This window comes from Osmerus mordax, chromosome 5, assembly GCF_038355195.1.
Source record: "Osmerus mordax isolate fOsmMor3 chromosome 5, fOsmMor3.pri, whole genome shotgun sequence".
Taxonomy (NCBI): domain Eukaryota; kingdom Metazoa; phylum Chordata; class Actinopteri; order Osmeriformes; family Osmeridae; genus Osmerus; species Osmerus mordax.
Window position 1 is genome coordinate 21533503 of NC_090054.1, and position 27316 is coordinate 21560818.

The window sequence follows — 27316 nt, forward strand, 5'->3', positions numbered from 1 at the left end:
AAAATGCTATTCTACTAAACTGCAAATGTCCTTGTTATTGAAACCAATGCATTGGATCAAGATCTCGTGAATGGTTGGACTAATTTCATAGACCTTAAATGTGGGACCCTGTTCTACAGTAACCAAAATAATGCAAGAATGAGGTGGGTTGCTGTTGACATCGGTTGCGTGTTAGCTCGAGCTTTGCACGAGTTACGCTGTTTGCATAATGCTCTACTTGTGACGTCCCAAACAATACTACCGACATAAAGGAGCGGTCATTCGTTCTAATTATCAGAGCAAAATATATATTTTTGTATATATATATTATCAATATTTTGTAAATAGCCTAGTAGCACATTTCGGTGTTTAAGTCTCGTGTGTTACATCAGCCTTCGGTTCTCAGGAAGCTGCACGAGGTGGGGATTTCCGAGGGACAGACACTCAGATTTGCTTATGAAGCAGAAGCATAATACTGATTTTTAAGAGAAGTCATGTTGATTAGGTCAAGTTAATCATGAATTGAAAAATATAACATATTCACGTTTAATCTAAAAGAATAAAAAGGCCACACGCGATTATAATCCGATTTTAAATTTTATTTAGTTAAATACATGATCTTATTTAGGTAGGCTATGCTAAGCCTACTTGTATATAGACAATTGATTATCATTAATACACCTAACACGTATCAAAAGCCTTAAAGCTGAGTAGAGTGTGTGTGTTGTGGGCTGGGTGTCTTCTGTTTCAGCCTGAGGCCTCGTGTCATTCCTGCAGACTGCCGTTTAGGATCTGGGTGAGGCAATACCTCTGAAACCTGCACACACAAAGCAGGATACGTTTTTACAAGCCTTTGTGACGTTGGAAGAGGAAGTAAGATGATTCACGTACCCACAATCTGCCTCGCCCATTCAGGGAACATCATCCTGACATTTGGCCCCCAGCCTATAGACATGATCCTGCGCTGAAGCATAAGGCTGTTCTTGGCTGATGACTGAATCTGCAGTGGTATCATGTACTGCCCAGATAGTAGCCAACTCTGTACAGCTGTATACAAAGACCCATCCTTCCATTCAGCAAGGCTTCTTGCATGTTGGAGTGTACCACCATTAAGGTGCCCTGACATGACTATAAACATGGTTATTCCACATATCAGAACGCTTACATTATAATAAGCACACGTTCAAATAAAATACTCAGTTACTGAGCTCAGTGGAAAACAGGCCTTGAATATTTGGATCCTTTAGACCAGGCGTGTTTGCTAACTCAATGTTATGCAAGATCACAGCATGCTGGGATTCAATTGAAACCTTAATGACCTGATTATGGAGAAGCGATGTCTTTATATGAAAAGTCTTCACAGAGTCCTGTTTCTACCATGGTAGAGAATACACAACAGAATATTCAGGGGAAGATAAACTAGTCATTGCTTAAAGGCACCACTTTATCAAATATTTTTGAAGGCCTTAAATATAAATGATCCTTAAGGAGCAGTCTGTAGCCTAGTTTGTGCTGTGATGTAGTTGGTAGTCTTACAGATACAGTTGTGGTGTAACAAACAGTGGGGTGACTGTGTCACATGACTCTAGATACTGTGAGAACAGGTGTGTACTATCTACCAGTGTTAGTAGTCGTTGCTTAGCTCGGGGCGCCTGGTAGGAAGGAGGGAGGTGGCGGCCGGGGGAATACCCAGCATGTGACACAGGCACGATGAGCTCACGTTATTTCTGCACCACTGCATTCCGCCGCCTGTTAAATTTTTTAGATCGACCATCTTTTATTCATGGCTGCAAAATCATTACGTATTCCTTCTGAAGTTTCCTGCATATTGCGGCGTGCAGCTGAATGTTTTTCTTTCTGGTTGTTCCCCCCCCCAGGAGGCAAACAGTTTTGCTGTTATATAACAACATTATCACAACCGCATAGCTGAACAATACAAACAACCAAAAGGGGGTACTGTACTCATACGTGGTTCTGTTGGTCTAGAGAGAAATGTTCAGAGATCCTCTGATGTCTTTAGAACTCCACTAGCTTTTCTCCTCGTTTCAAGGCTGTTTTCCTCCTCTGTACTGGAAGTGACCTTTGGCAGAAGGCTACCGCCGTTCCCTTAATATGTCCTTTTATTCAATGGATGTATATTTTTTTTAAGGAAAAAGTAACCATGGACACCAACATACCCTAATTGGAAAGCCACATCCTGTTGACAGCCACAGAGTGTATTTAGTAGAGTTCATTGTTTACATTTTTGCTATTCCCCTGGACAGAATGTTTACTGCTTGGGAACAAGAAGAAGTCAATTGGGAGAATGCACATTAAAGTTAACTTCACAGAACAAAAAACGAGTGAAAACATCCAATCCTGAGAACCAATCACCAGTGACATGAGTATGAAATGGAGGGTCCCAAGCAAGACAGAAATGCCGGGCGGCTGGAATCTGGGTCTGGAGGCTGCAGAGTGATGTCATTGGGTCCAGAGCGAGAGGAGAGAGAAAAACAAGCCTCCTTCTTTATTCTGATCCTCTTTGCAGTCCCAGCATGGGGGAGGGGCTGGCCGGCAGCCAAGGCAAGGGCTGCTGGGAAATGGAAAAGGATGCCAAGCAGGCCCCGCCGCCAACATTAGAAGCTCACATCTTTGTTCTCAGAAACCTGGTGTGCTGCCAAAGGCCTCATTTCAGCTCCATGGCATGATTACACTGGATGTAGGCCAACTACTGAGAGCTCCGTCTCTCTCTCTCTCTCTCTCTCTCTCTCTCCCCCTCTCTCTCTCCCTCCCCCTCCCTCCCTCTCTCCCTCCCTCCCTCCCTCTCTCTCTCCCCCTCCCTCCCTCCCTCTCTCTCTCTCCCCCTCCCTCTTTCTCTCCCTCCCTCCCTCTCTCTCCCCCTCCCTCCCTCCCTCTCTCTCCCCCTCCCTCCCTCCCTCTCTCCCTCCCCCTCTTTTTCCACTGCCTTCAAAGCCTTTCTGCCAAACATGCAGCAGTTGCCATGGCTGCAGAGAGAGGAACATTGAAAAGGCACAGATGTGCCACATGTGCAGCTATTTGGAAGACAGTGTAACATATCCTTTCATCTGCTCTGCTTGTCACAGGTTGAAAATGACAAGAACAGAAAGTGGGGAAATATTTCAAAATGAACAAGTGTACCAGTTTTCTGTTTGTGCTGGTGGTAATGATATATACTCCCACCGTCGGACTAGTTTGACAGCCATAAACACAGTAGACAACCATAAACTGTGGTCAGAAGATCGAGGATGTGGGTTGGTTCTCTGTTTGGTGAAACTGTTGACATCATTGTCCCATCCTGTGGAAACCCCCTGATATTCTCATTAACATGCAGCACAGTGCAGACAACACATCATCCAGCCCAGAGGCAGATGCAGTACTACATGCTAAGCACGAGTAGGAGGTGCTAAACCTTAACAACAGTACATTTACAAACACGTCATTACAGTAAACCTTCCTGTTTATTTTACAGAGCAGGTGACTTGTTTACTCCAGCCATGTTACATAATTGACATAATGACTAAGCAAATCGTAACCCAACGCAATGACATTCATATTTACAGTGCCATATATTTGACAAATATATTTGTCAATTCAGTCTGTGAGTAATGATGATAGGGATATGAATTAGTGTTTGGCACGCCGTATATGTAAATCATGACTAGCCCTGCCTGACTCAAATACCAGCAGGTTACATTCCTGCCATTCTGCAGGAGCGACTCTCTGTTTCAGAGAAAGGAGAGTTGAAGCCCGGGGGAATGTCATCATTAACAGCCACTCCCCTTCAAAACATCACTTCCTGGATGACTAGCGTGTTCTGGAGCTGTCCTTTGGGCACGCCCTTGGGAAGAGAGAACAGCTCTCTCTGCATGCTGTAAATAAGCAACGTGCAGACAGGATTCTGCTTGAAAGTCAAGGCGCTTGTGCTTTTTAATGTGTGGGTGTGCACTTGTCCTGTCTTGTTTTTTTACAAAAGGAGAATCAGTCAATGTCTCGGAAATGTTACCTAATGGTATTTTCCTGCAGATAGTGACTGAAGCATGGAAGTATTTTTATAAAACATTTATTGACACCATTGTTATTTTTTTTTCCTGGAACAGGACGTGCAATTCTCCTCAGAGCTCGAGTTCAGGTGGAGTTGGCAGGTGTGATCTCACATTCACAGTGTTGCGTAAATCAGGTCACATTCGCACGCTCACCTCGCCTTCCTGGAGTTCTGAAGGGAGAAATATACTTACATTCCTGACCATTCCACCGATGGGCTTCTCAGTAACAAGTATTCACTGTGCTTTACATGGGCTTGTGGGGACATTCTGTGCCTTTCATTCTCTGTTCTTCTGCTGCTGTGTTTGGACAAACGTGTAATGTACACACACACACACACACACAGCCTTCTGTGAATGAAATCAGAGATAACACACTGCATAAGGATGAACAAACTCTGCCAAAGTCCTGTCCTGTTCAAGTAAAACTAAACCAGATAATAGGCTGTCACATGCAATGCACACACAGAACAACAAGTATGGCATCTCAAACTGATTTAGGAAGAAAAATAATCGAATTAAATAAAAAAAGCTTGGAGATGGTCATGTTTAGAGGTAGGAATGAGACGGACTGTGGTTGGACACGGAGGCCGTGCAGAGCTGGGAGTTGGAGATTAGATCAAGAGCCTCATGTCTGCTGTCTGGGGGAGATACTGTAATGGCTCGTTCACAGATGTTTTGGTCTCATCTAGAACAGGACTTGGAAACAGTCAGATCATCAGTCACAGTCCCAACAGAGTCTGTACTGCTGAAGATTTACTGAGGAAGACGTTTCTGGAATGGTTTATATTCTCTTGGTGAGGTGGCTGGAGCCCCTCCCTCGCTCTGCCATTATCTACTTTATGGGGGAAGTTTCATCAGACGCATTCTGTGCCAGTAATGTACTTCCCCCCTCTCATCAAAGTGCAAGTTGTCACAATAAGATGGTGTGTCCTTCATTATCCACCCCCCTGCTTTGTGGTTCTGATCCAGGAACAGCTGGAGATCATCAGTCCAGGATCCCGCCCCTACCATGGAGACAGACAGACGGACAGGGGGGTGGGAGGCAAAACTGCCCCCAGCCGGGGCAACACGGCTTCCAGATACAGCTGTCTGGGCTGCCCACATCCCCCCACCCATTCAGTTCAAAGGCTGAATGTGGAAAACAGCTCTTTCAAAGAAAACAGGGGGAAAACTTGAAAGCTGATTGTGTCGGGTGATGGGAATTCCTGATTAGAAAATTTCAAAAATGTTTCATCATCAACTGGATGTTTGGATTGATTATGTGACTTCACATCATGTAAACTATGGGAGAATGACGCTTAGTATAAAAGCTGGAAGCTAACTTACCCCTCATGACCTGCTTATAAATATACTGAAACTGCTGTAATTGAAACCTGTTGTTCATATTTTAGTTTTTTCAAATAATTTTCATATCTTTCCAATTTCAATGTTACCAAATAATGTGAAAAAATTGTTTTTCAATCATTAATATATACTCATATCACATTATTGCTTGTTTGAAAAGGGTAAGAAGATGTTATTGTTGTAATGCTATAAAACACGCAAATATCCACCTCTTGCCAAAAGGTGCAAGGTCAGGAAATACAAATGCAGCTTGTAAATGATCTGTGTGGCGTGTTGGAGTCGTTAACGTGTCACAGAGCCGAGAGCACATGGCCTGGGGACGGAGAGTCCCCCGGACACAGTGTCCCCGTGGGGGGGAGGACGGAGAGTCCCCCGGACACAGTGTCCCCGTGGGGGGCAGGAGAGCAACATGACCTGCAGAGCAGCGCTGTGGGAAAGTTCAGCGTCCTGGGAGCAGCCAGATAAGCCCTCCACGATACCACGCTGCATGTTTGTGTTGCGCAAACTGTAACGACTTCGAGCACGCTGCAGATAAAGGAGCAGTTTGCTCAGGCTGGCATCTGAGCTGCCTTGTCTGAGCAAAGGGCATTTCAGAATCGGGTGTGGCAAAAGCTTGTGTTATCTCTGAGCAGCTAGAATTCCCATTTTGTGATTGGCCCTCTGGACTGGGTGTGTTTTTTAAGGGTTGTTTACAGTGGTTCTACTGGTTTGGTTATAGTTTGTGTATCTATGGAGCTCGCCAAGTTTGGTGTTCCTTCCTCTTTCCCCGTAAAGCCTGTTGTCCGGACAGACGTGAAACTTGACCTTGCTCCATGCAAATCATTAAAAGCTCTCTTCACAAAGGAGGCTGGAGTTCAGCCCCAGGCCCGCCACACAAAGGCAGGGAGGAGCCACGGCAGACAGCCTTGAAGAGGAAACGCTTTTCACACCAGCTGACAGGACTGACTGCACCATGGGTTGTGCTGAAGGACACCTGCTCCCCCCCTCCTCTACCCCCCCACCCTTTCCTCTACTCCCTCCTCCTCCACTCCCACCCTCTCCTCTACTCCCTCCTCCTCCACTCCCCCCCTCTCCTCAACCCCCCCCTGCTCTCCAGGACACGGGCCGGCCTGTGGTAGCCTTGCCTGTATCTCTCTCACAGTCACATGTGGCTGCCACCATGCCGCCATGTCTGTGACCTCATTACAGCAGTTTGTCCCTCCCTGACTCCTCTGATCATCTATCATGCCTTTCCTCTCCCTCCCTCTCTCTCTCTCTCTCTCTCTCTCTCTCTCTCTCTCTCTCTCTCTCTCTCTCTCTCTCTCTCTCTCTCTCGCTCTCTCTCGCTCTCTCTCTCTCTCGCTCTCTCTCTCGCTCTCTCTCTCTCTCTCTCTCTATCCCTCTCTCTATCCCTCTCTCTCTCGCTCTGTCTCTCTCTCCCTCTCTCTCATATCAGAGTCCTAGTTGCCAAGCTGTTGTTGCTTAACAACTGCAAGAACAAAGTTCAACCCTGTGTAAGTGAAAAAAGCCCCACAAATATCACATGATTCTGAAAACACACACACACATCTCACACACACACAAACACACACACATCTCACACACATCTCACACACAAACACACAGACCTCACATGATTCTTGTTCAGTTAACAATTGGCAGCTGGGGGAGGGGTGAGGTGGCTGGGGGGGGGGTGAGGTGGCTGGGGGAGGGGAGGGGGTGGAGGGGCGGGGCCAGTGATCCTGGTTCTGGACAAACATAACTCCGTATTGGCTGTTTGCTCTGGTGTTAGCCAAGTCAGCCACTGATTGGTCAAAGCTTTCTAACAATAACACAAATGACATGAAGAGACATGCACTGTCAAGCTGGTGTCATCTGAGATGACACACAGTCCTCTCCTGGAAACCTAACATGAGCTCAGACTGAGAAACGTTTACCTTGTGAAACTGCTCTGTCACAAGACAGGGGCCTCTCTGGAATGTTGCTGCAACACATGCTGGCGTCGCTGAGGTTAAACGTTAAGCTGTAGCCTTGAGTACATACACACGCACACACACAATTCAGTTGTCAAAGGGGCGGAGTTGTTGGGTGTTTGCCAGAGCCAGTCACCAGTTTTTATTTGACTTTTCTGTTTATCTAGTTTTATCTTAACCTCCTTCCAACAGTCAAAGACTACTCAGGAATTCTTCAGTTCTTAGATGCTGCAGGGTGTATTATCTACAGACCGCCACAAAGACCTATCTGTCAAGACTTTCAGAACAGTTCAGAAGTTCCTCTTCATGTTCGGGGAGGTTGTGGTTAAAAGCTATGTCACAGAGGGCTTCACATAAGCCCACATAACTGCCCCTCAACCAACCTAAACAGGTGGCTGAGCGGTTAGGGAATTGGGCTAGTAATCTGAAGGTTGCCAGTTCGATTCCTGGCCGTGCAAAATGACGTGTCCTTGGGCAAGGCACTTCACCCTACTTGCCTCGGGGGGAATGTCCCTGTACTTACTGTAACTCGCTCTGGATAAGAGCGTCTGCTAAATGTAATGTACTGTCTCTGCTACACTGGCCAGTTCTTCACCTCAGCAGAGAGAATCTGGATTTGGTCCACATAAGCTCGTGACCATTTGGCTTTTTTTTACACATGAAAGCATGTAACAGAAATGACTGTGATGTTGAGTTTATACGGATGGTGTTCAATTGTTTCTTTCCTTCAACTAGTGGCGTTGTATTGTAGGTGTGGGTTTCTAAAACGTACATGACTGCACTACTAAAAGGTTACGTTTCAGTTAAATATGCAGAGCTCTGAGAAATCCCCGCTTAACAATTCCAGGAAAGCCTGTTCACCTGGAAGCCTCGTGACTTCCTGTGTCCAGGCAGGCTGTCTGACAGCAGCTTTCACTGGGGGAGGAAACACACTGAACGTCAGACATGTTGTCTAGGGCTGAAGTAGAATCAGGCATTAGGGCTCACGTAATGCCTGCCATGAACTCAAATACTCCGGCAAAGCCTTGATTATATTTCCACCCTGCCTGGCAGATTGACAGCACAGTGAGAGCAGGGGCCGGCTGGCGTCGTGAACGAGCGGGTCATGCTCGTTATGTTCTTGGTGTTTCCCCGTGCATGCATGACCCCCCCTCCCCTCCACTCTCTCCAAGTGATTACTGTCATTCCTGCCTGGCAACTAGGACTGGCGGTTTAACAAACCCACACTTCCACTGAGCGTTGTTGTGAGACTACAGCAACAGACAACACACAGTGACGCCATGACAACGCCTGGGGAGAATCTAGAGCAGACGTCCCTTTCCATGTCACATCCAGCTGTCGGCATGGTGACCTCACCCTCACCACGGTAACCTCACCCCCAGCCAGGCAGGCTTGCGGGTGCGGTGTTTTCTGGTGAACATGCAAACCAGCACATTCCTCACAGAACAGAGACACGCAAAAACAAGCTCAACTTGCACTGTGGGAACGGGGATAAACAAAACAAACACAATACTTGCAAAACTCTGCATGCATGCATACATTTACATTTAGTCATTTTTTAGCAGACGCTCTTACTTACGCATACACCCACACACAGTCACTCTCACATTCACACCCACACACAGTCACTCTCACATACACACACACTCACTCACTCTCACATACACACACACTCACTCACTCCCAGCAAGCTGAGATGTGGATCAGTCATGGCCACTGATTCAGGCTGTCTCTGCTTAGTCAGCATTCAGCCCTCAGCCTGCTCGCTCTGTTCCACCCAGAGCAGAGCAGTAACAGCAGAGCTAAACGCACAGAGGATCCATCCCTTACAGCTGATTGGCCCTGATACTAGCCTGACAGGAACAGGAACCAGCCTGTGTGAGTGAGGGAGACACATACACACAGACAGGAGACATAACCTAGTCAAAAGACAGAGAGAGAGAGAGGTGTAGAGAGAGAGAGAGAAAGCGAGAGCGTCGCTGCGCCGTGTGACTGGGTGTTTACACCCTGAAGATGCATGTTCTGTTCCTAGTCAAAACATCATTAGAATATCTGTCGTTTATCGTCCAAAATGCAAGTTTTACAAAGAAAGTTACAGACTTGCTAGTCCAGGGAAGCCTGCTGTGTTTCCCTGTGCTCTGGAAGCCTGCTGTGTTTCCCTGTGCTCTGGAAGCCTGCTGTGTTTCCCTGTGCTCTGGAAGCCTGCTGTGTTTCCCTGTGCTCTGGAAGCCTGCTGTGTTTCCCTGTGCTCTGGAAGGCAGCTGTGTTTCCCTGTGCTCTGGAAGCCTGCTGTGTTTCCCTGTGCTCTGGAAGCCTGCTGTGTTTCCCTGTGCTCTGGAAGCCTGCTGTGTTTCCCTGTGCTCTGGAAGGCAGCGAGGGTTGTGTTGCTTTAAGACACCAACGGCGTCATCCACCCTGTCAGACTGGAAAGAGTAGGCATCCCTCCCCCCTCTACCTCCCCTGCCACCCCTCCCCTCCCTCCCCCATGTCTCCATGTGAAGGTCAGATGGTGGGAGAACCTCCCCCCAGCCCCCCCCCCACGTCTCCTCCCCTCTCCTTCCCTCCCTCCCCAGTTCTCCTTTTCCCCTCCCTCACCTTTCCCCCCAAGCACTGGCAGACTGACTGGCTCTAACAGGCCTGGGTAGGCTGGGGTGAGGGGGCTGGGGGGGAGGGGGTTGGGGGGGAGGGGGTTGGGGGGGGCAGGAGGAATGCTGTGTGATGGCAACCCCTCCTATCTGTTGCTGATGTGCCGCCCAGGGGCCTTTCCATCCAGTCTAGTGAGCAGCCAGATCGATGGAGCGCACACACACACACACACTCGCTGACGCAGACTCACGGACACACACATGCGCACGCACATGCGCACGCACGCACATGCGCACGCACGCACATGCGCACGCACGCGTTGTTCGTATTCAACAACACATGCGGCCACTGCAGCATGCATGCTAGCATGACTGTGATCTGCAGACAGACAAAGGGCTTAGCCCAGCCACGCATGCAGGAAGACACTCACACGCCAGCACTGAGGGGATGAATCAGACCAAACGTTAGTCACATAGTCGTCCCCCCCCCCCGCTCACAGTGCTGTTACATCCTCAGCTCATCTACTGACCCTGATGCACCCGAACAAAGAGCAGAGTGGCGTGAGGGCAGGAGAGAGGCTGGCGGCTGCAGGCTGGCCTGTTTCCCTGATCCCTGCATGGGGAGGATTACAGCGTGCCTGCCTGCTCCTAACCCAACTCTTCATGGAATTCTGAACCCAAAACTACCTAAACAAGTTCCTGCTATTTGCTATTCTCGAGGATACTTCTGGTCCCCACAAGAACAGCTAATCAAGTCCACACACACACTTACACATCCTGTACACACACTTACACATACTGTAGACACACACTTACACATCCTGTACACACACACCCACCCACCTATTATCCCATGAATAATGTACATGCTCTTTCCCTCTCTGTGTGAGCAGGCTGGGACAGGTTGTGTGGGGAGCCCCACCCAGGATAAGGCGGGGTGAGAAGGGACATTCAAGCAGGATCCAGCGTACGGCAGATCACCAGCCTCCCCCGTCCCCTCCCAGTGTGACTCAGTGTGGCAGGCCTGCAGACACAGGCGAGGAACAGACACATGCAGCTCTGGAAACCCCACATCACCCGCCCCCCTCCTTCGTCGACAGAGTGGAACGGTTGAGACGGCCCCTGTGCGTGTCGCACACGGCTACCGCACGTTATTGTTCCTTACAAGGCAGGAAATGAGATCCTCTCCTTTGCTTCACGATGTGGATAATTAAAACGTGTAAGTGCTGAGGAGAAGCCAGTGTTCTTTTATTTTGCAGAATGGCGCTCGGTGTCTTCTGATGTGGAAATGAACACCTCCTTGAGCTTCAGAAGCCTGCTCAGGCTTCGTTGTCTGAAGGACTTTCAAACAGCAAAGAAAAGCGGGACAAGAAACACCTGGATGACCCCTGGATGACCCCTGGACCGGACGCATCACAAAGCTCTACAAGAACCCTGCACACCAGCGTCCGACATTTACATTTGACATCATCTTTTCCTCATTTAGGTGCTTTTATCCAAAGCAGCAGACAGGAGCTCGTGGAGCGCCCAGCAGAAGATCAGGGGTTAGAAGTGGAATTATGACAGTATTTCTGTGGTTAGAGTTAGCGATATCCACTTACAGTTAGTCTCGGTGGAAATGTCACCCAGGTTCATTTTAAGGGAGGATAACATTTACATTATATTCACAGGGAACTAGCACACTGATATGACACTCTGCCCTTCGCTGATATTCTGCCTTCTCAATCTCCTCTCTTAGTCTAACATTGGCAGGAACTATTACAAAGCACTCCAGATGCTTAAAGCTCTAACCTTTCCCCACCACCCCACCCTCCTCAGCTGCACTGATGACTCCAGGGCTGCTAAATCAAGCTCCCCTGTCATCTCTTCGAGTATCTGTAACTCCACATGATCCCAGCCCTCAGGGGGGCAGGAGCTGGGCTCAATTAACCCGCTTTAGATACATTAATAGCACTCATCTCATGACTAAGAAAATGATTGAACCACAGTTCACCTGCTATGTCCTTCGGCTCACCTGACATTAACACACACAGGCTCAGAGCTGTGAAGCAATGACCACATGATCACATGATCACAGGAACAAGCTCAACGCAGCATATCTGAGCCTTACAGAGTAAAGTGTCCTAGCAGATGGGTTATTCCATCTGAAATACTGCAACCCAATCAAAAATACTGTTCCAAAAATACACACACACACATACACACTCATGGTTGGGCACACACACCTAAAAACAGCTGCAGTTCAAAGCGACAGCTGTGTTCCACTGTCTAAACAGGACTTGACAGACATCTGAAGCCCATAATGGGATCCCTTAAATGGGCTTATCCTCTCACTTCATCTCTCTCTCTCTCTCTCTCGTTCATCCAGTGTGGCTGCGGTCAAAGTCTGCCCGGATACCCGAGGATCAAGGCTTTTCCACTGTAACCCGAGGGATCAGAGTAGGGTCTGTGTGGAGGGAAGACATTTTATCCTGCCTCACTACCTCTTCACTGCCTCACCACCTCTTCAAACGGAGGCACTTCTAGCTGATCTTGTGTGTTTCTGTTTGAAGTGTGTGCCTTTTATTTAACACCCAACATGATTTATGAGAAGTCAGACAGCCTCTGGCCACGTCTCCTGGGTTTTCCCTGCAAACATGAGTTGGGCGCCGGAGGAGGTGGTGTGTTTGAGTGTGTGCGTGTTCAGCTCCCATAGAAACACTCTCCAATAACAGTTGAGCTGACCCTGGCTGACGTCATCAGGGCAGCTTTCTGAGAACCAGATACTGAGGCAGGCAGGCAGGCAGGCAGGCAGGCAGGCAGGCAGGCAGGCAGGCAGACTGACAGACAGGCACAGGCAGACAGGCAGACAGGCAGGCACAGACAGGCAGACAGGAAGGCACAGACAGGCAGGCAGGCAGGCAATCCTCACAACAACAGCTGCCAGTTCAACTGTAGCCCAGAGCAGTAGTTGGGTTGTTGCATGCTTGTGCCACAAATGCCATTTCTGTACAAGGTGTGCTTTGGCCCGATGAGCGCTGACATTTGAAACCCATTCAGCCGTTTCCGAAGATTACATCTGAATGTGGAATTTTATTCTAAAGAGGCCTTTGACAGAGAGAATCCTGTGTAATCAATCCTTCTGAACTGTTGTGCTGTAATCCTGGCCTGGGGATCAGGAGGGCCTGACACGGCCAGGAGGGGGGGGAGGGAGGGGGGGGGGGGGGGGGGGCTGAGGGAGGGAGGGGGGGAAGGGGTGAGGGAGGGAAGGGGTGAGGGAGGGGGTGAGGGAAGGGGTGAGGGGGGGAAGGGGTGAGGGAGGGGGTGAGGGAGGGGGTGAGGGAGGGGGTGAGGGAGGGGGTGAGGGGGTGAGGGAGGGGGTGAGGGAGGGGGTGAGGGGGGGAAGGGGTGAGGGAGGGAAGGAGGGAAGGGGTGAGGGAGGGGGTGAGGGCTGGAACACGAGGGAGGGAAGGGGCGAGGGAGGGAGGGGTGAGGGCTGGAACAGGAGGGATGGAAGGGGTGAGGGAGGGAGGGAGGGAAGGGGTGAGGGATGGAGGGAAGGGGTGAGGGCTTGAACAGGAGCACTGCGAGAGCAGAAAACTGCTGATGCAGTTAAAAACGAGTCACTGTTGTTGGAGCATGCAGACACAAACCCCAGGGCGGAAGTGGAGCTGGGAGGGAGGAAGGGAGGGGGGGAGGACAGAGAGAAGTGTGTCTGGGGCTTGGGGGGGGGGGGGGTCTGTTCCAACTGAGACAGAAAGGTCACAGTGTCAGCTGAGAGAGGGGGAGGCAGGACTGGGTTCTGCTTCCAGAGCAGCCAATCAGCTGAGAGAGGGGGAGGCAGGACTAGGGTCTGCTTCCAGAGCAGCCAATCAGCTGAGAGAGGGGGAGGCAGGACTAGGGTCTGCTTCCAGAGCAGCCAATCAGCTGAGAGAGGGGGAGGCAGGACTAGGGTCTGCTTCCAGAGCAGCCAATCAGCTGAGAGAGGGGGAGGCAGGACTGGGTTCTGCTTCCAGAGCAGCCAATCAGCTGAGAGAGGGGGAGGCAGGACTAGGGTCTGCTTCCAGAGCAGCCAATCAGCTGAGAGAGGGGGAGGCAGGACTAGGGTCTGCTTCCAGAGCAGCCAATCAGCTGAGAGAGGGGGAGGCAGGACTAGGGTCTGCTTCTAGGCCAGTCAGCTGAGGTCTGCAGCTGTGTTTGGAACATCAATATGAGCCTTGTTGAGAAACTCTCCCCTCCCCTCCTCACTCCCCTCCTCTCTTCCCTCCCCTCACACTGTTTCCTGTTTTCCCAGCTCTGATTTATGAAAGTAGGGCATGTGCCCATAACTGCTGCATCAAGACACATGGCTGTTCCCCCAGAGGCCGCTGTGTTTACATCAGCCCAGCCCAGACAACAGCTCCGCATTGCACAATCGCCGGAGGCAACCTCTCTGTTATATAAAGCCACACCACGATGCCTCTTGTTTTTGTTATTTTCTCTTTACTCCTTTCTTTCCGTTTAACAAGAAACGCCAGTTTATGTTTGTGATTTATTTATAAGCTCCAGACATAAAGCAAGCTGGGTTGGAACAGTTTTTTGCTGATTGTTACTGCTTTCAGCTGATTGTGGAATACCTCAGTCCATTTCAGTCAGGCAGTTTTAACCTGACCAAGGTGACTATGCGCTTTCTATGCATATAAATCTTTACAGGTATTCAATTAAACAGATGTGGAAAGAACGGCAGCACGATAATTTATAAGCAGGACTGACAAAATATTTTATGCCCCAATAAACGACTGAGTTTGTGTAGCGTGTTTGTTAAGGGGTGACACTTGAAGGGCTTCAGGATCAGTTTCCATGACAACTCACAGAACGTAGGTGCCAGGAGAAAAACAATCCACAAAATGGTAGCAGCTCACAATGAGACAGAACAACAAATCAATGCATAATTTAATTATTAAGTATTTAAAAAAATACGAAAAAAACAAGCAAAAATGAACAAATACAACCCGCCACCACTACTGAATATCTTACACAGCAGTCTAGCTAGCTAGCTAGCAGCACTGAGTTGGCGACCTGCCCAATTCATTTGACATTAATAATGTCAAATGAATTTCCATTCTCTGCTTTCCTGGATCACAAGGACATATAATTATTTACAGCTGAAGTCCTTGGGTCTGTTTCCGATATCTCTGTGAGTCAACAGACTCCGTGCCCTGCGCTGAGTAATCACACTGGATCTTGGGTCAGAGTAGCTGCTGCACTGCAGACAGATTGGTGCTCTCATTACTCCAATTTCCTTTTCATCAAGGGGAACTATTTGTTCAGCTATGTGAGGCTATTTGTCTGCAGTCACCCGCTGTTTAGTATGGGCCGCATCCGTCATGTTGTTGGCGTGGCTGATTTGTTTGCGCGCCTCCTCCTCCTTGCGAGCGATAGGGGGCACGGAGACGCCGCGCGAGAGCTACATCAAAGCCGCGCGTGTTGTTCTCAAACCAGATACATACATAGGCTAAATTTATTTTTACTCACAGATTATATATTTTTTTCAGGCTCTGTCTCTCTGTAAAACACTTCGTCTGAGCGTGCCCCCCCCACACACACACACCTTCCTCTCTTCTCTCATAACTCAGCTGTTACTTGGCAACATCGGTCCCAGCTGGGCGAGGATCAGCCACGTTGCCATAACAACAAAACGCACAGAAACTGTAAACATTTTTTTCTTCCAGAAAGCAGAGAGTAGTTAGACCTATACTCAGACACACATCATCTGAAAACCATGCTGAATCAAAAAATTCATTAATTGCACAATCACTATGCAGTAGTAACATTAATATTGACTTTTGTTCAGAAGGGGTAACCTCAACATGAGATGTGTTACTAGCGTGTTGATCATGTAGACCTACAAGGTTTCCAGATGGACTTGTCAACTCTTCTCACTCCTGTTTTAGTTTTCTCTCTCAACCATTTACAGAAAGCGCCACATAATCTCATCCTGCTTTCAGACATTTTTTTAAACAAAAACTGCCACCACAGCTCTCCCCTTCAGACAGCCCTCCTCTCCTCCGCTGGTTGTCATGGCAACCCCATCCATCACGCGGCGAGGGATCAATTGATTCATTATTGAGCGAGGCGCAGCCAGCCACCCACTGGCCCCAGCCCAAGACTCCTTCCTCCACCTCAGAGCATCCATTATTGATACAGCCTTCCCACTGCTACAGCCCAACACCAGAAAGCTGTCATGGTCACCACTGCCCATGGCCTCTCCCTGACAGACCATACCTTAGAGACAGGCATGACACACCGAACGATGACCCAAGCACTAGCTGCGGATCTTTATGTGTACGTAAACATGCTTTAAACAGTAGGATAAACTTGACAGGGCAATCCACAGACGAGAAGGAATCACATTATTCGTTCTCAAGAAGACCCAAGAAAAGGCCAGTTATTCCCAGTGTCAAGTCCACATGTGGAGGGAGCTGGTTGAGTGTGTGTGTGTTGATGGAGCAGATCATTCTTTGTAGCACCTATAGGGGGAATTAACATGTTCATAACAAACCATCGTTGTGTTTACCCAATTTTACCCAATACAAAAACAAATAAAAATAATTTTCTTTCAACCTTCGCAATGTGGGGGGTCTGAGACAGCCCAACGGACTGTGATTCACTTTGTTTTGGTATGCGGTAAAGTTGTCGCAATACGACGGTGGGTCACAATGACTGATGGGTCAGAATGACCCGAAGATAACACAAGGGTTAAAACCCTGCTTTCTGAAGCTGTGCCTCCACAGCTGCAGCGACTGCTTTGGTGATCTCCCCCTATCCAGGCTGTAGCTTTGGTGATCTCCCCCTATCCAGGCTGTAGCTTTGGTGATCTCCCCCTATCCAGGCTGTAGCTTTGGTGATCTCCCCCTATCCATGCGGGGGCAGAGTGGGGGGGAGGCCGAGGTTAGAGCGGGGGGGAGGCCGAGGGTAGAGCGGGGGTTAGGCCGGGGGAAGAGTGGGGGGGAGGCCGGGGGTAGAGCGGGGGGGAGGCCGGGGGTAGAGCGGGGGGGAGGCCGGGGGTAGAGCGGGGGGGAGGCCGAGGGAAGAGTGGGGGGGAGGCCGGGGGTAGAGCGGGGGGGAGGCCGGGGGTAGAGCGGGGGGGAGGCCGGGGGTAGAGCGGGGGGGAGGCCAAGGGAAGAGTGGGGGGGAGGCCGGGGGTAGAGTGGGGGGGGCAGAGCGGAGGGGAGGCCAGGGGCAGAGCGGGGGGAGGCCGGGGGCAGAGGGAGGAGGCCAGGGACAGAGCGGGGGGGAGGCCGGGGACAGAGCGGGGGGAGGCCAGGGGAAGAGGACGGGGGCAGATCGAGGAGGCCGAGGGCAGAGCGGGGGAGGCCGGGGGCAGAGCGGGGGGGAAGCTAGGCAGAGGGAGGAGGGAAAAGGAAGACAACTAGATATTATTGGAAAATGTGGTGCTAAATGGATGATGTCAGCCAGGCCACGTTTTAATGTAACCTCTAAGGGAATTACATCACCCGGAGTCTTTCCTGGTTTGGCTCTGTGCTGGGAAACCTCATAATGGATGTCAACAAGCAGTCGCTTTGGAGGGGGAGAGGAGAGGAAGGGAGGGGAGGAGGGGAGAGGAGAGAAACCCACCTCCTTTCCCCTCCCCTCCTCTCCTCTCCCCTCCCCTCCTCTCTCCTCCCCTCCCCTCCTCCCACACTCAGATATGTGCTTCATATGCCGGCAGCAGGATCACAGACGCATGGTTTCATTACTTTGCTGGAACGTCAGACTGCATTTTTTCCCCTCGCTGTAACTCCAGTCCTCCTTCGCTCTCCTTCTCCAGCTGTCAGAACAGGCTGATGTTCTGTCGTCATGACTAGCAGGGGGGTGCGCCCCCCCCTCCCCCCCCTCCAATCCCTCGTAGAAGACCCTATATGACATAACATGTAATGACCCCCTAATGAAGATGTTAATTATTCCATGCATGTGTATTTATTTCTACAGCTCCTCAATACTCTGGCTGTGTTTCGTTTAGTTCCTGGAGCCGTCGACGACCGCACCTGCGGAACAACCGCCACTTTCAATAACCGATTCATTCATCATCCGTAAATCCATTAAATTCAAACGTTCTTTACACAGAGGATACAGTAATTATTCCATCTCCAAATCTAGCAATAAATAGGAGGCAGCATTGTTGTTAGCTGTTAGCATTGGTGGGCTCTGGTGATAGGAATTCATGGTAGAAAGAGGGGAGTGAGTGGAGAGGGGGGTTGTTCTCAAGAGCTTAATTCCACTGTGTAATCAGACTGACTTGGATTAGAAAACGTATAGTGAGGACAACCAACACGCATTCCAGAAGGTCAGGAAAAAAACCCTGATCCGCAAAGTCTTGAAACGGGGGGGGAAACCACTCAGAGACTCCTTTAGCAATTACTGAATGTAAATCCGATCTTGACTCTGATACTATCCTCGACATCAGGCTTTCAGCTGAGAGCGAAAGCTCAGCCGGCCTTATTATCTCGCTAGGAGTCTCTCGTACCCCTCCTCCCCCCAACTTCCTTGAGAAAAGCATTTTTAACGCCACAAAGACCACGTCTCAGATTACAAATAAATCAGGAGTCTGTTATGAGCACTGCCCACTTCATGAGTTGGTTAATTCAAAGCTGGAGGGGGATTTTAGCGTTCTTCTGTATTTTCCTCAGAGGGCTTTCCTTTCGTGTACAGAGAACGAGCTTTGCTATAACATCAAAGGAATGATGACATGGGTCTATAACCGGTGCAACAGTAGAGGAACAGCCTGTACCATAAGAGACAGCATGCTACCTTTGAGGAGCGTGGAAATTAATCCCATGGTACTGAGCCTTACAGATAAAAGGACAGTCACTACTTTAGTTACAATCCTGAAACTTGTTGGCGGAAAAATACACACAAGTGCAAAGTGCAAAGATGGCTAGCATAACAGAACTAACACAAACACACTGCTTGTGTAGCAGCTACCGAGAATAAGAAGTGAAAGCACTGTGTTGGTATATATGCTATCTGTAATGTGCTTTCTTCAGATTCAAATGTAGTCTTGCAGAGGGAATTGATGAGACACACTGCTTAAAGCCAAGGTCTTCAAAGGCCCTGGTTACACAAGATGCAAGGAGTCCAACTCCCTTTGCTCTGGGGTGAAGGTGTGAGCTGGCTCTGCCAAGATGTGCAGCGCAATCAGACAGTCCAAGTGATATGGAAATAAAAGCTAAAAACTTACACTTTGTGTGAGGGAGTGGAAAAACTTGGATGTGTGTGTGTGTGGGAAGGGGGAGGGTATTTGTTGCTCTCTCCCTGAAAGCTCCTTTATCCGTGCAGGAAAGGGCAGATAGAGCCAGTCTGATCCAGCGGCCACGCCGCCTCAATACTGTCATCTGAACCTGTGTAGTCTCTTTCCACCCACCCCTCTCTCCACCCAGCTCCACCCAGCCCCTCTCCAACCAGCCCCTCTCTACCCAGCCCCTCTCCACCCAGCCCCTCTCCACCGAGCCATCTCTCCACCCAGCCCCTCTCCACCGAGCCTCACAGCTTCTCTCTCCACCGAGCCCTCTCTCCACCCAGCCCCTCTCCACCGAGCCATCTCTCCACCCAGCCCCTCTCCACCGAGCCTCACAGCTTCTCTCTCCACCGAGCCCTCTCTCCACCCAGCCTCACGGCCCCTCTCTCCACCCAGCCTCACAGCCCCTCTCTCCACCGAGCCCTCTCTCCACCCAGCCTCTTTCTCCACCCAGCCTCTCTCTCCACCCAGCCTCACGGCCCCTCTCTCCACCCAGCCTCACGGCCTCTCTCTCGAGCCAGCTACATGTGCAGTTCCTCCACTCAGCAGAGCTGAGAGCTGTGTGCTATAACAGCTGAACCAAAAACAAAGACATGGCTCTAAACAGTGTCCATTAGCAGGAATGTACTTGTCTGCTCGACCCCCCTCCCTGGGCTCTCTCTTTTTAAACAACTTTATGCCTACCTCTGTCCTAACCCTGCCCTCTCCTGTCCTGTGGTTGGTCAGAACCCCCCCCCCCCACCCCCCCCACCCCACAGCCCTAAATACATTATTTACACTTCCCTCCCTTTGGCTCAGAAGAATTAGGGCAGAAAGAAAATAACACCACAACCTCAACTCCCTCTGATGACACACTGCCTTCCCTCGCCCCCCTCCCTCACTGGGATAAAAATACAGAGCGGGGCAATGGCAGACTAGGAGGCCCCGGCCCTCCAGTAATCCCCTCTGACGAGACTCCCGAAGGCTGGGCTTAGCTGCGAGTCGACACAGAAGACCTCCAGCATGGTATGCAGAACAAGCCTGTCTGCCTGCTGATGTCTAGCCTGTCTGCCTGCTGATGTCAAGCCTGTCTGTCTGCTGATGTCAAGCCTGTCTGCCTGCTGATGCCAAGCCTGTCTGCCTGCTGATGTCAAGGCTGTCTGCCTGCTGATGTCAAGCCTGTCTGCCTGCTGATGCCAAGCCTGTCTGCCTGCTGATGTCAAGCCTGTCTGCCTGCTGATGTCAAGCCTGTCTGCCTGCTGATGTCAAGCCTGTCTGTCTGCTGATGCCAAGCCTGTCTGCCTGCTGATGTCAAGCCTGTCTGTCTGCTGATGCCAAGCCTGTCTGTCTGCTGATGTCAAGCCTGTCTGCCTGCTGATGTCAAGGCTGTGTCTGCCTGCCCACGTCAAGGCTGCTCCTCTGAGCTGCTCCGCCCATGAGACAGGAAGGCAGCTTAGAAAAGAGAGAAAACCGACCCTTACACACAGACGGCGTACTTAACCCTTTAATCACCCTCTCCACTCGTGTGTTTCACTTCCCCCATGCTTTTCATTCTCAACCTAGATTACACAGATAATGCTGATGACAGATGACAGGCTGGGAACTAAAGCTGGATTTCATCTCCTCTGTTTGGGTGTCGTGTTATCCTGCCTGGCACCCAGAATGCAAAGCTGTCTCTTTGAAAGGCTTGTCTACAGAACCAAAACATGACGACAAAAAAAACTACAAAAAGAAACCCGTGTCAGATTCTGCACAGGGCCTATTGAGGTGAGGCCTTATCTGGGACCCAGGGTGACATTGGGAGAACACAGCAGTCTCATGGGCGCCCACACCTAGCTAGCTACTAGCACCTGGAGAGAATGTCAACAAAGACCTGAATAGACTTGCGGGGGAAAGAACATGGGAGGGAGGGGGGGAGTTTGAATGCGATGCAGAAGGGGAACGAGAAGGGGAACGGCAGATAAGTTGAATAAACCCAGACGACGGTACACTCCTCCAGAGGAACATCAGGTGATTGGACCCTCGGCTGAATCTTCCTCCATCTTCCCTCCACCCGTCCCCGGAGCCTTGAGATGGAAAACTGGGTCATCTGAGTGGAAGTTAACACCCTCAGCACGTACACTGCAGCTTGCTTTTCAGGACGTGCCTTGGAATTTTTCCTCTCCCCCCCCCCTTCCTTCCTTCGTCTGTGAATGACACAGAGCCTGAGACTAGACACAGAGCCTGAGACTAGCAGAGTAATTAATTCTCTGTGCTGCTGAGCGCTCCTCAGCTCCTGCAGGAGAGGATGTCATTATCATCCCTGTTGGCACAGCTTCTCCTGTTCCACTCAGCCTGTCCTCTCCATGACAGCGTACTCTGTCCTCCCAGACAACCCCCCCCCCGCCCTAGACTCTAGCAACATGGCAGAGAGAGGGTGACTTTGAGCATAGGCAAGCTATTGGTTGCAGCAGAAAATGTCTGTTCTCCACCTTCAAATCTGCCTTTTATGCACTATAGTCGGAGTGTCTCTAAAGCTGAAGATTTGCAGTGAGACAGCTGAAGCCTGCTTTGCAGTGAGAGATGAAGCCTGCTTTGCAGTGAGAGATGAAGCCTGCTTTGCAGTGAGACAACTGAAGCCTGCTTTGCAGTGAGATGAAGCCTGCTTTGCAGTGAGATGAAGCCTGCTTTGCAGTGAGATGAAGCCTGCTTTGCAGTGAGATGAAGCCTGCTTTGCAGTGAGATGAAGCCTGCTTTGCAGTGAGACGGATGATTACTGTGGTCTATTGAACGTACGTGTCCACCTCACACTGGCCATGAAAGCTCCAGTTGTCTGTGTCAAAGCTAAGTTGGATATCCTGGATATCCTGTTTCAATTCAACGCTGGAGGCTTTACATTATCTTGATTTAACATTCAGATGGCGGTTGATGACTCAGAGGTAATTGTGTTCATGGGAAATTGGTTAACAGAATTCTCAGAAAACACGTTGACAAATGAGCTCTTGTGATTATGATATTTCTAATAGTACATTTGGCTCCTAATCAGAATCGACGTGTCTAGCATAGCATTCAAATCAAGAAAGCAACTGTGAGGTGCTGATGGGAATCAAGCTGGTGAGTTGTTTACTCCTGTATGCCTCTTGCTCTACAACTGGTATTTATGGCGCTACATCCATTAATTAGTTATTTTTACCACATGCAGAGAGAACAAGATGGCTTCTGGTGGATGAAGGCTCATCTGTCATCAAAGCCCTCATGAGACAAGACAGGAACAGACTCCAACCATCCACATTCTTGGTATTCTCTCTGGAATGTAGATTCCTGTAGCTAATCCTTTTTACTGGGAACCAAAGTCCCTCCACTCCCTGTAGTCTGGAAGCTAAAGGGCACAGCGGTACGCATGCTGTCTGGACCCACAGCGCCCCCTACAGAGTATCTGAGGAACATCACAGGATGACAACCACACCAGTCAGCGACCCTGCACCACACACTGACACCAATTCAACCAATACTTATTGTGATCTAGCAAATAACTTTACAGGTGTTTACAGATTTTACATGAAATATCTTTTAGCTCCTTTTAAGCAACCTACTCTTCAGCTTCCTGTCTAGTTCCGGGGTTCCCAACCCTGGTCCTCAAGGACCCCTTGTCCTGCATGTTTGAGATGTGTCCCTCTTCCAACACACCTGATTCAAATGAAATGGTTGTTATGAAGCTCAGCAGAAGCCTGGTAACGACCATGCATCTGAATCAGGTGTGTTGGAACAGGGAAACATCTAAAACATGCAGGACAAGGGGTCCCTGAGGACCAGGGTGGAAGATCATGGAGGCCCAGAGATCCTGTCTGTTACCAACGCCTGTGTTGCTCTCCTCCTCCTGTCCTCCGAGGACACATCAACCACGATCTGTTCTCTGGCACGTTTACCCACAGTGCCACGCATGGGACGTGCTGCAGATGTCTTCACCCTGCTGGTGATCTCAGACGACTGAATAACCCACTCTGGACTGTATGAGAGAACCGAAAAGCAGCACAGCCTACTATTTAGGACTCATTGGACATTTCTGGGCCGCTGGTCAATCTTCGTCTTTCATTCCTACGGTAGAAAAACGTTTTCCAGCGCTAGTCTCCTGGCAACGCTAGTTTCCAGCCCGCTCCTGCCAAAAACATAAAGCAGCTGCAGTCTAGGATAAAAAATAATTAGACCTTCATTTGTCTTCCAAAGGGCCCCTTCAGCCCACACAGCAGCTTCCTCTTGAAGGCTGCGGCCCTCAGCAAGCCCATCTCCTCAGGTCACTGCCTGGCAGAGACACTGTTAGAGTGAGTCAACATCTCAGCTTCCACAACCCCCAGCTGCACCCCTGCCTGTGAAGAGTCTAGCCAGAGCCCACTCAAGATCCATTTTGCCTGTCATGGACGACAATGTCAAGTGTAGTAAACAGTTTGGCTACTGACACTGCAGTGTGACCGTCTCTCTGAAGTAAAGCTGACACTAACAGGTGGTCCAATTGACTCCATCCACCATTATCATGGGCTGAAAACTGCACACAACAGATGTTATCGTTTCGGGTAAAGGTTTAGATGGGAAATGCAACATGTTTTCCCACCGACGGAAATAATGACGTTAATGACCAACATCAGCTTTACCTGCAACAAAACCAAAAGGTTAACATTTTACCAGCTTCTCATGCATCACTACTGCCATCTACTGGCAATGAACACAGAAAAGAAACAACTTGATAAGAGAATTCTCATTTTATTCCATGGAATTAAGGAAAGAATTACTTTAGATATGTAGGATTGGAATACCAAAAAAATAACTCACTTTTCATTCCTTTGACATCTTATAAAATAAACATTCAGTTCATCCCTCCAACCACATTTTCATGAATGCAGATTTGACCGTCCTATCTAGAGCAATCCAAAATGACATTTAGTTTGCATATTGGTATAAATTAGGTATGCTGAGCATTATTTGTATATCATATGACAGATGAAACAATGAATAAATAATACATTTGTTCAGCATTGTGGGACACATTCATCTATGATTGATATGATTTGACTTCAGACAGACACAGAAATATAAAGGATAGGAACCAGAATGTTCCCAGATTGGTCCGATGAGATGGGTAACAAGGCTACAGTAACAGGAAACGTAACAGGCTCCAGAGAGCACAGCAGGTGACTCAGCGGTGCTAAGCACACTGCTGGGAGACGGGCCTGCATCTGTTGTCTGATAGCCAGCCACACAAACACACCCCACCATGTAAGACACAAACACACCTCATTCACTCGATGTCATCTTCCGCCAAACTCTGAGCACTCACGAGTCTCTGAAAAGTAGGAGGGAGAGGTATTAAAACCTCATCAGTCAAGAGAGAAGCAGAAAACCTATTAAGTCTCAGATTATTTGTACTACTAGTTACTGCTGCAACAACACCGAAAAACCATCCTTCAAAAAAAAAAAAATCTACATCAACAAACCGACCATTATGAATGTGCAAGAGTTGAAATAACCAAAAGCCACAGAAAGGCCTTTCAGCTTTGGAATCTCTTAACTGATCTGGCATTCTTCCTTGTCCCAGAAGCTACAACCAGCATCCAGGGGGTTTACGAAGGATGCCGCACCAACCGCCCCACAGCAGGGCACCTCAGGTGTGGAGCATGCCCCACATCAGGGCACCTCAGGTGTGGGGCATGCCCCACAGCAGGGCACCTCAGGTGTGGGGCATGCCCCACAGCAGGGCACCTCAGGTGTGGGGCATGCTCCACAGCAGGGCACCTCAGGTGTGGAGCATGCCCCACAGCAGGGCACCTCAGGTGCGGAGCATGCCCCACAGCAGGGCACCTCAGGTGTGGAGCATGCCCCACAGCAGGGCACCTCAGGTGTGGAGAGTGAGTCTCACCTGGCTGATGGTGGGCAGTTTGGTGAGCAGCATCTGGAAGACAGGTGGGGGCAGCGTCTGCTGCAGCACCTGGAGGAGCTGCTGGGGCTGTCCACACACGGCGATGGCATTGGTCAGGTGGTCTACTCCCTTCTCATAGTCACCTGTGGAGGGACAGCAGCACAGCAGGAAGTGAGTGAGTACAGGGGTCAGGTGCAGATAGGACTGACAAACACACAGCTGGATGTCTTATTACGGCTGACGGTGAACTGAGTATGTTGATGTGAGACAATCCTGCGTTTGGTTTGTCAGCATACATGAATCAAGTGTGTCCTTAAACTGAAATAACCAAAAGGTACTGAGGCAAGCCTTTTGGTTTTGGAATGCTTAAGAATCGATCTTGCATTCTTCCTTGTCCCAGAAGCTAAGGTAAGCAACTGGGGGGTTTTGAAGAATGCATGGCCAAATGTTTTTATTATCAACACACCAATCCTAGTGACATGCCATGCTCTCAAGAGACACGGAGTACAGTGAGTTTAAGAGGTCGGGCTAGAATTTTGTAGAAGGGGTTGTTGGTTTGGACAAGATGATGACAACTACTTCATTGCTTACCTTGTGCAAGAAGTTCCTCTCCAAGCTGGATTTCCTCCAAGAAGAATTTCTGTACAGCCTCTGCATCTTTCAGATCAGGTAACTAAGAGTTCATAAAAATAAATGAAAAGGTTTACAAGCGCAACCCATGTACGTAGAAGTTGCTCATGTTTTAGAATGAAGCTTCTTTAGACGCATGCATCCCAAGGTCATTTGGGGGTCTTACCTTTGCCAGTCCAGATTGTTCTTGACAAACCTTATTCTTCCTCCCTTGAAAGAAAATTAGAATTTCGATGAGACGATGCAAGCTAGCTAATTGACTACCGATACATACACATACTCCGGTGTGAAATGCATAAACTTAGACTAAAATCAAGAAACTTCATTTCGCTTTGTAGATGGTGGTTCAAGCCGGTCGGACGAAGTGGTTGAATATCACATCAGCTATGGGCCTTTTGTTCGCTTGAGATAGTAATAGCTAATATGATCTCTCCGAGCCAACATTGGAAAGGTGACATTTACGTTGTCACACAAACGCGCGTAGTGTGATAAAATTATCTGAACGTTTACTACTAATAGCAGTGCTATCACGAGCACACAAGACGACGGAATTATCACCACTTAGCCATGCTGTACCGACCTAGCTACAGGGAAGCTAGCTACTAGCTACCTGATACTACTTACATAATTTTGACGAACTGTTTGGCTCAGGCGTTTAAAATCGAAGTAGATAATATAACATGTTTGACCACTTAATTGCCGTTGAATGATTTTGGTTACATCTGTCTAACTCGCTGCTTCACTTAGTCTTGCTAGCATTACCTGTTCATATTAGCAAAAACTAGTCACATGTATTGAGGCCCAACTTCAAATTACATCACTTACGTTCCCGCAGTTTTTTCTTGAAGTTCGGATCACTCCGTCGTTTTCTGTCAAAATATATACAATATCCTATGAATAATGCTCCACACACTCCAGCTGCTACTGTGCTGGTTCTGCTGCCCATAATCTCAAGAGGACGTGAGCTAACCCTGCTGCTCACTAGCTAGTGTGCCTAGCGAAGAGAGGCTAGCTGGTCTGGTTAAAGAAGCGCATGGTAGAATGCTGACCTCGCGAGATGACAGCGTGAAAGCGGAACGGAAGTAATCTGTTCCAAGGTCCCTTCTTGATACATTGGAATTTGCTGACATCCGACCAGATTAAAACATATATATATATATATATACACACACACACACACACAAACACACATACAATGGAAACCATTATATATCCAAAAAGTACTTACTGTGTAGTTTTTAATGACACAGTCTAGATCAGCTGGTCTTGATATTTAAGAAATGTGTGGAAGGAATGTCCCGCTTTATATAAAAGTAAGTTAGGCTTCCAAAGACAATGAACTTCACAAACTATGGCATTTATTTCAAACAGAGGCTTCATTTTGCTTACATTTTTACAATAAATTACACATTGAGCATCCTCTGATGTGCCTAATAAATACTATAGAGCTTTCTCACTTGCTTCACTCTCTCTGATCCAGCTATTTTTCCATAAAGGTCCATAAAACTTTACAGTTCATGTACAGGTTGGAAAATACTTTAACCGCCTTTAAAAACCAGTAAATGCTTCTGATACAAGCACGAGCTAACAGAAAAACAGAATGAAACAAATGAACAAACACATGAAAATACAAAGCAGTAAACCGGTCTTAAAAAAAGAAA

At 48.9% G+C, this 27316-nt stretch overlaps 1 protein-coding gene and 2 non-coding genes across 5 annotated transcripts; all 3 read right to left on the bottom strand.

Moving 5' to 3' along the window:
• Positions 1–569: 569 nt before the first annotated feature.
• tomm20a (translocase of outer mitochondrial membrane 20) lies at positions 570–26739 on the bottom strand. Of its 3 annotated transcripts, none has more exons than XR_010876661.1 (6): positions 26481–26666; positions 25822–25865; positions 25617–25698; positions 25026–25168; positions 4215–4316; positions 570–796 (listed from the first exon to the last, which is right to left on the bottom strand). XR_010876661.1 is itself a non-coding variant. In XM_067236340.1 (5 exons), the coding sequence occupies exons 1-5, from the start codon at positions 26599–26601 to the stop codon at positions 24408–24410; spliced, it is 435 nt and encodes a 144-aa protein (XP_067092441.1). In that variant the 5' UTR covers positions 26602–26739; the 3' UTR covers positions 23853–24407. The 3 variants fall into 3 exon arrangements, 1 of the variants encoding a protein (XP_067092441.1); XR_010876660.1 differs by having other exon boundaries at positions 4215–4319; XM_067236340.1 differs by lacking the exons at positions 570–796; positions 4215–4316 and adding an exon at positions 23853–24452 and having other exon boundaries at positions 26481–26739.
• Positions 24616–24744, bottom strand: LOC136943702 (small nucleolar RNA SNORA14). The gene has a single exon (XR_010876713.1). It is a non-coding gene; the product is annotated as a small nucleolar RNA SNORA14 (small nucleolar RNA).
• On the bottom strand, positions 25326–25464 carry LOC136943700 (small nucleolar RNA SNORA14). Its single transcript, XR_010876712.1, has one exon. It is a non-coding gene; the product is annotated as a small nucleolar RNA SNORA14 (small nucleolar RNA).
• Positions 26740–27316: the final 577 nt, after the last annotated feature.

Excerpts from the sequence above, each read along its gene's own strand:
- tomm20a (XM_067236340.1), bottom strand. The coding sequence starts at position 26,601 with ATGGGCAGCAGAACCAGCACAGTAGCAGCTGGAGTGTGTGGAGCATTA. Across the intron at positions 25,866-26,480 it reads CAAGAAAAAACTGCGGGAAC|GGAGGAAGAATAAGGTTTGT; the intron begins GTAAGTGATGTA and ends TTTTCTTTCAAG. Across the intron at positions 25,699-25,821 it reads AACAATCTGGACTGGCAAAG|TTACCTGATCTGAAAGATGC; the intron begins GTAAGACCCCCA and ends ATGAACTCTTAG.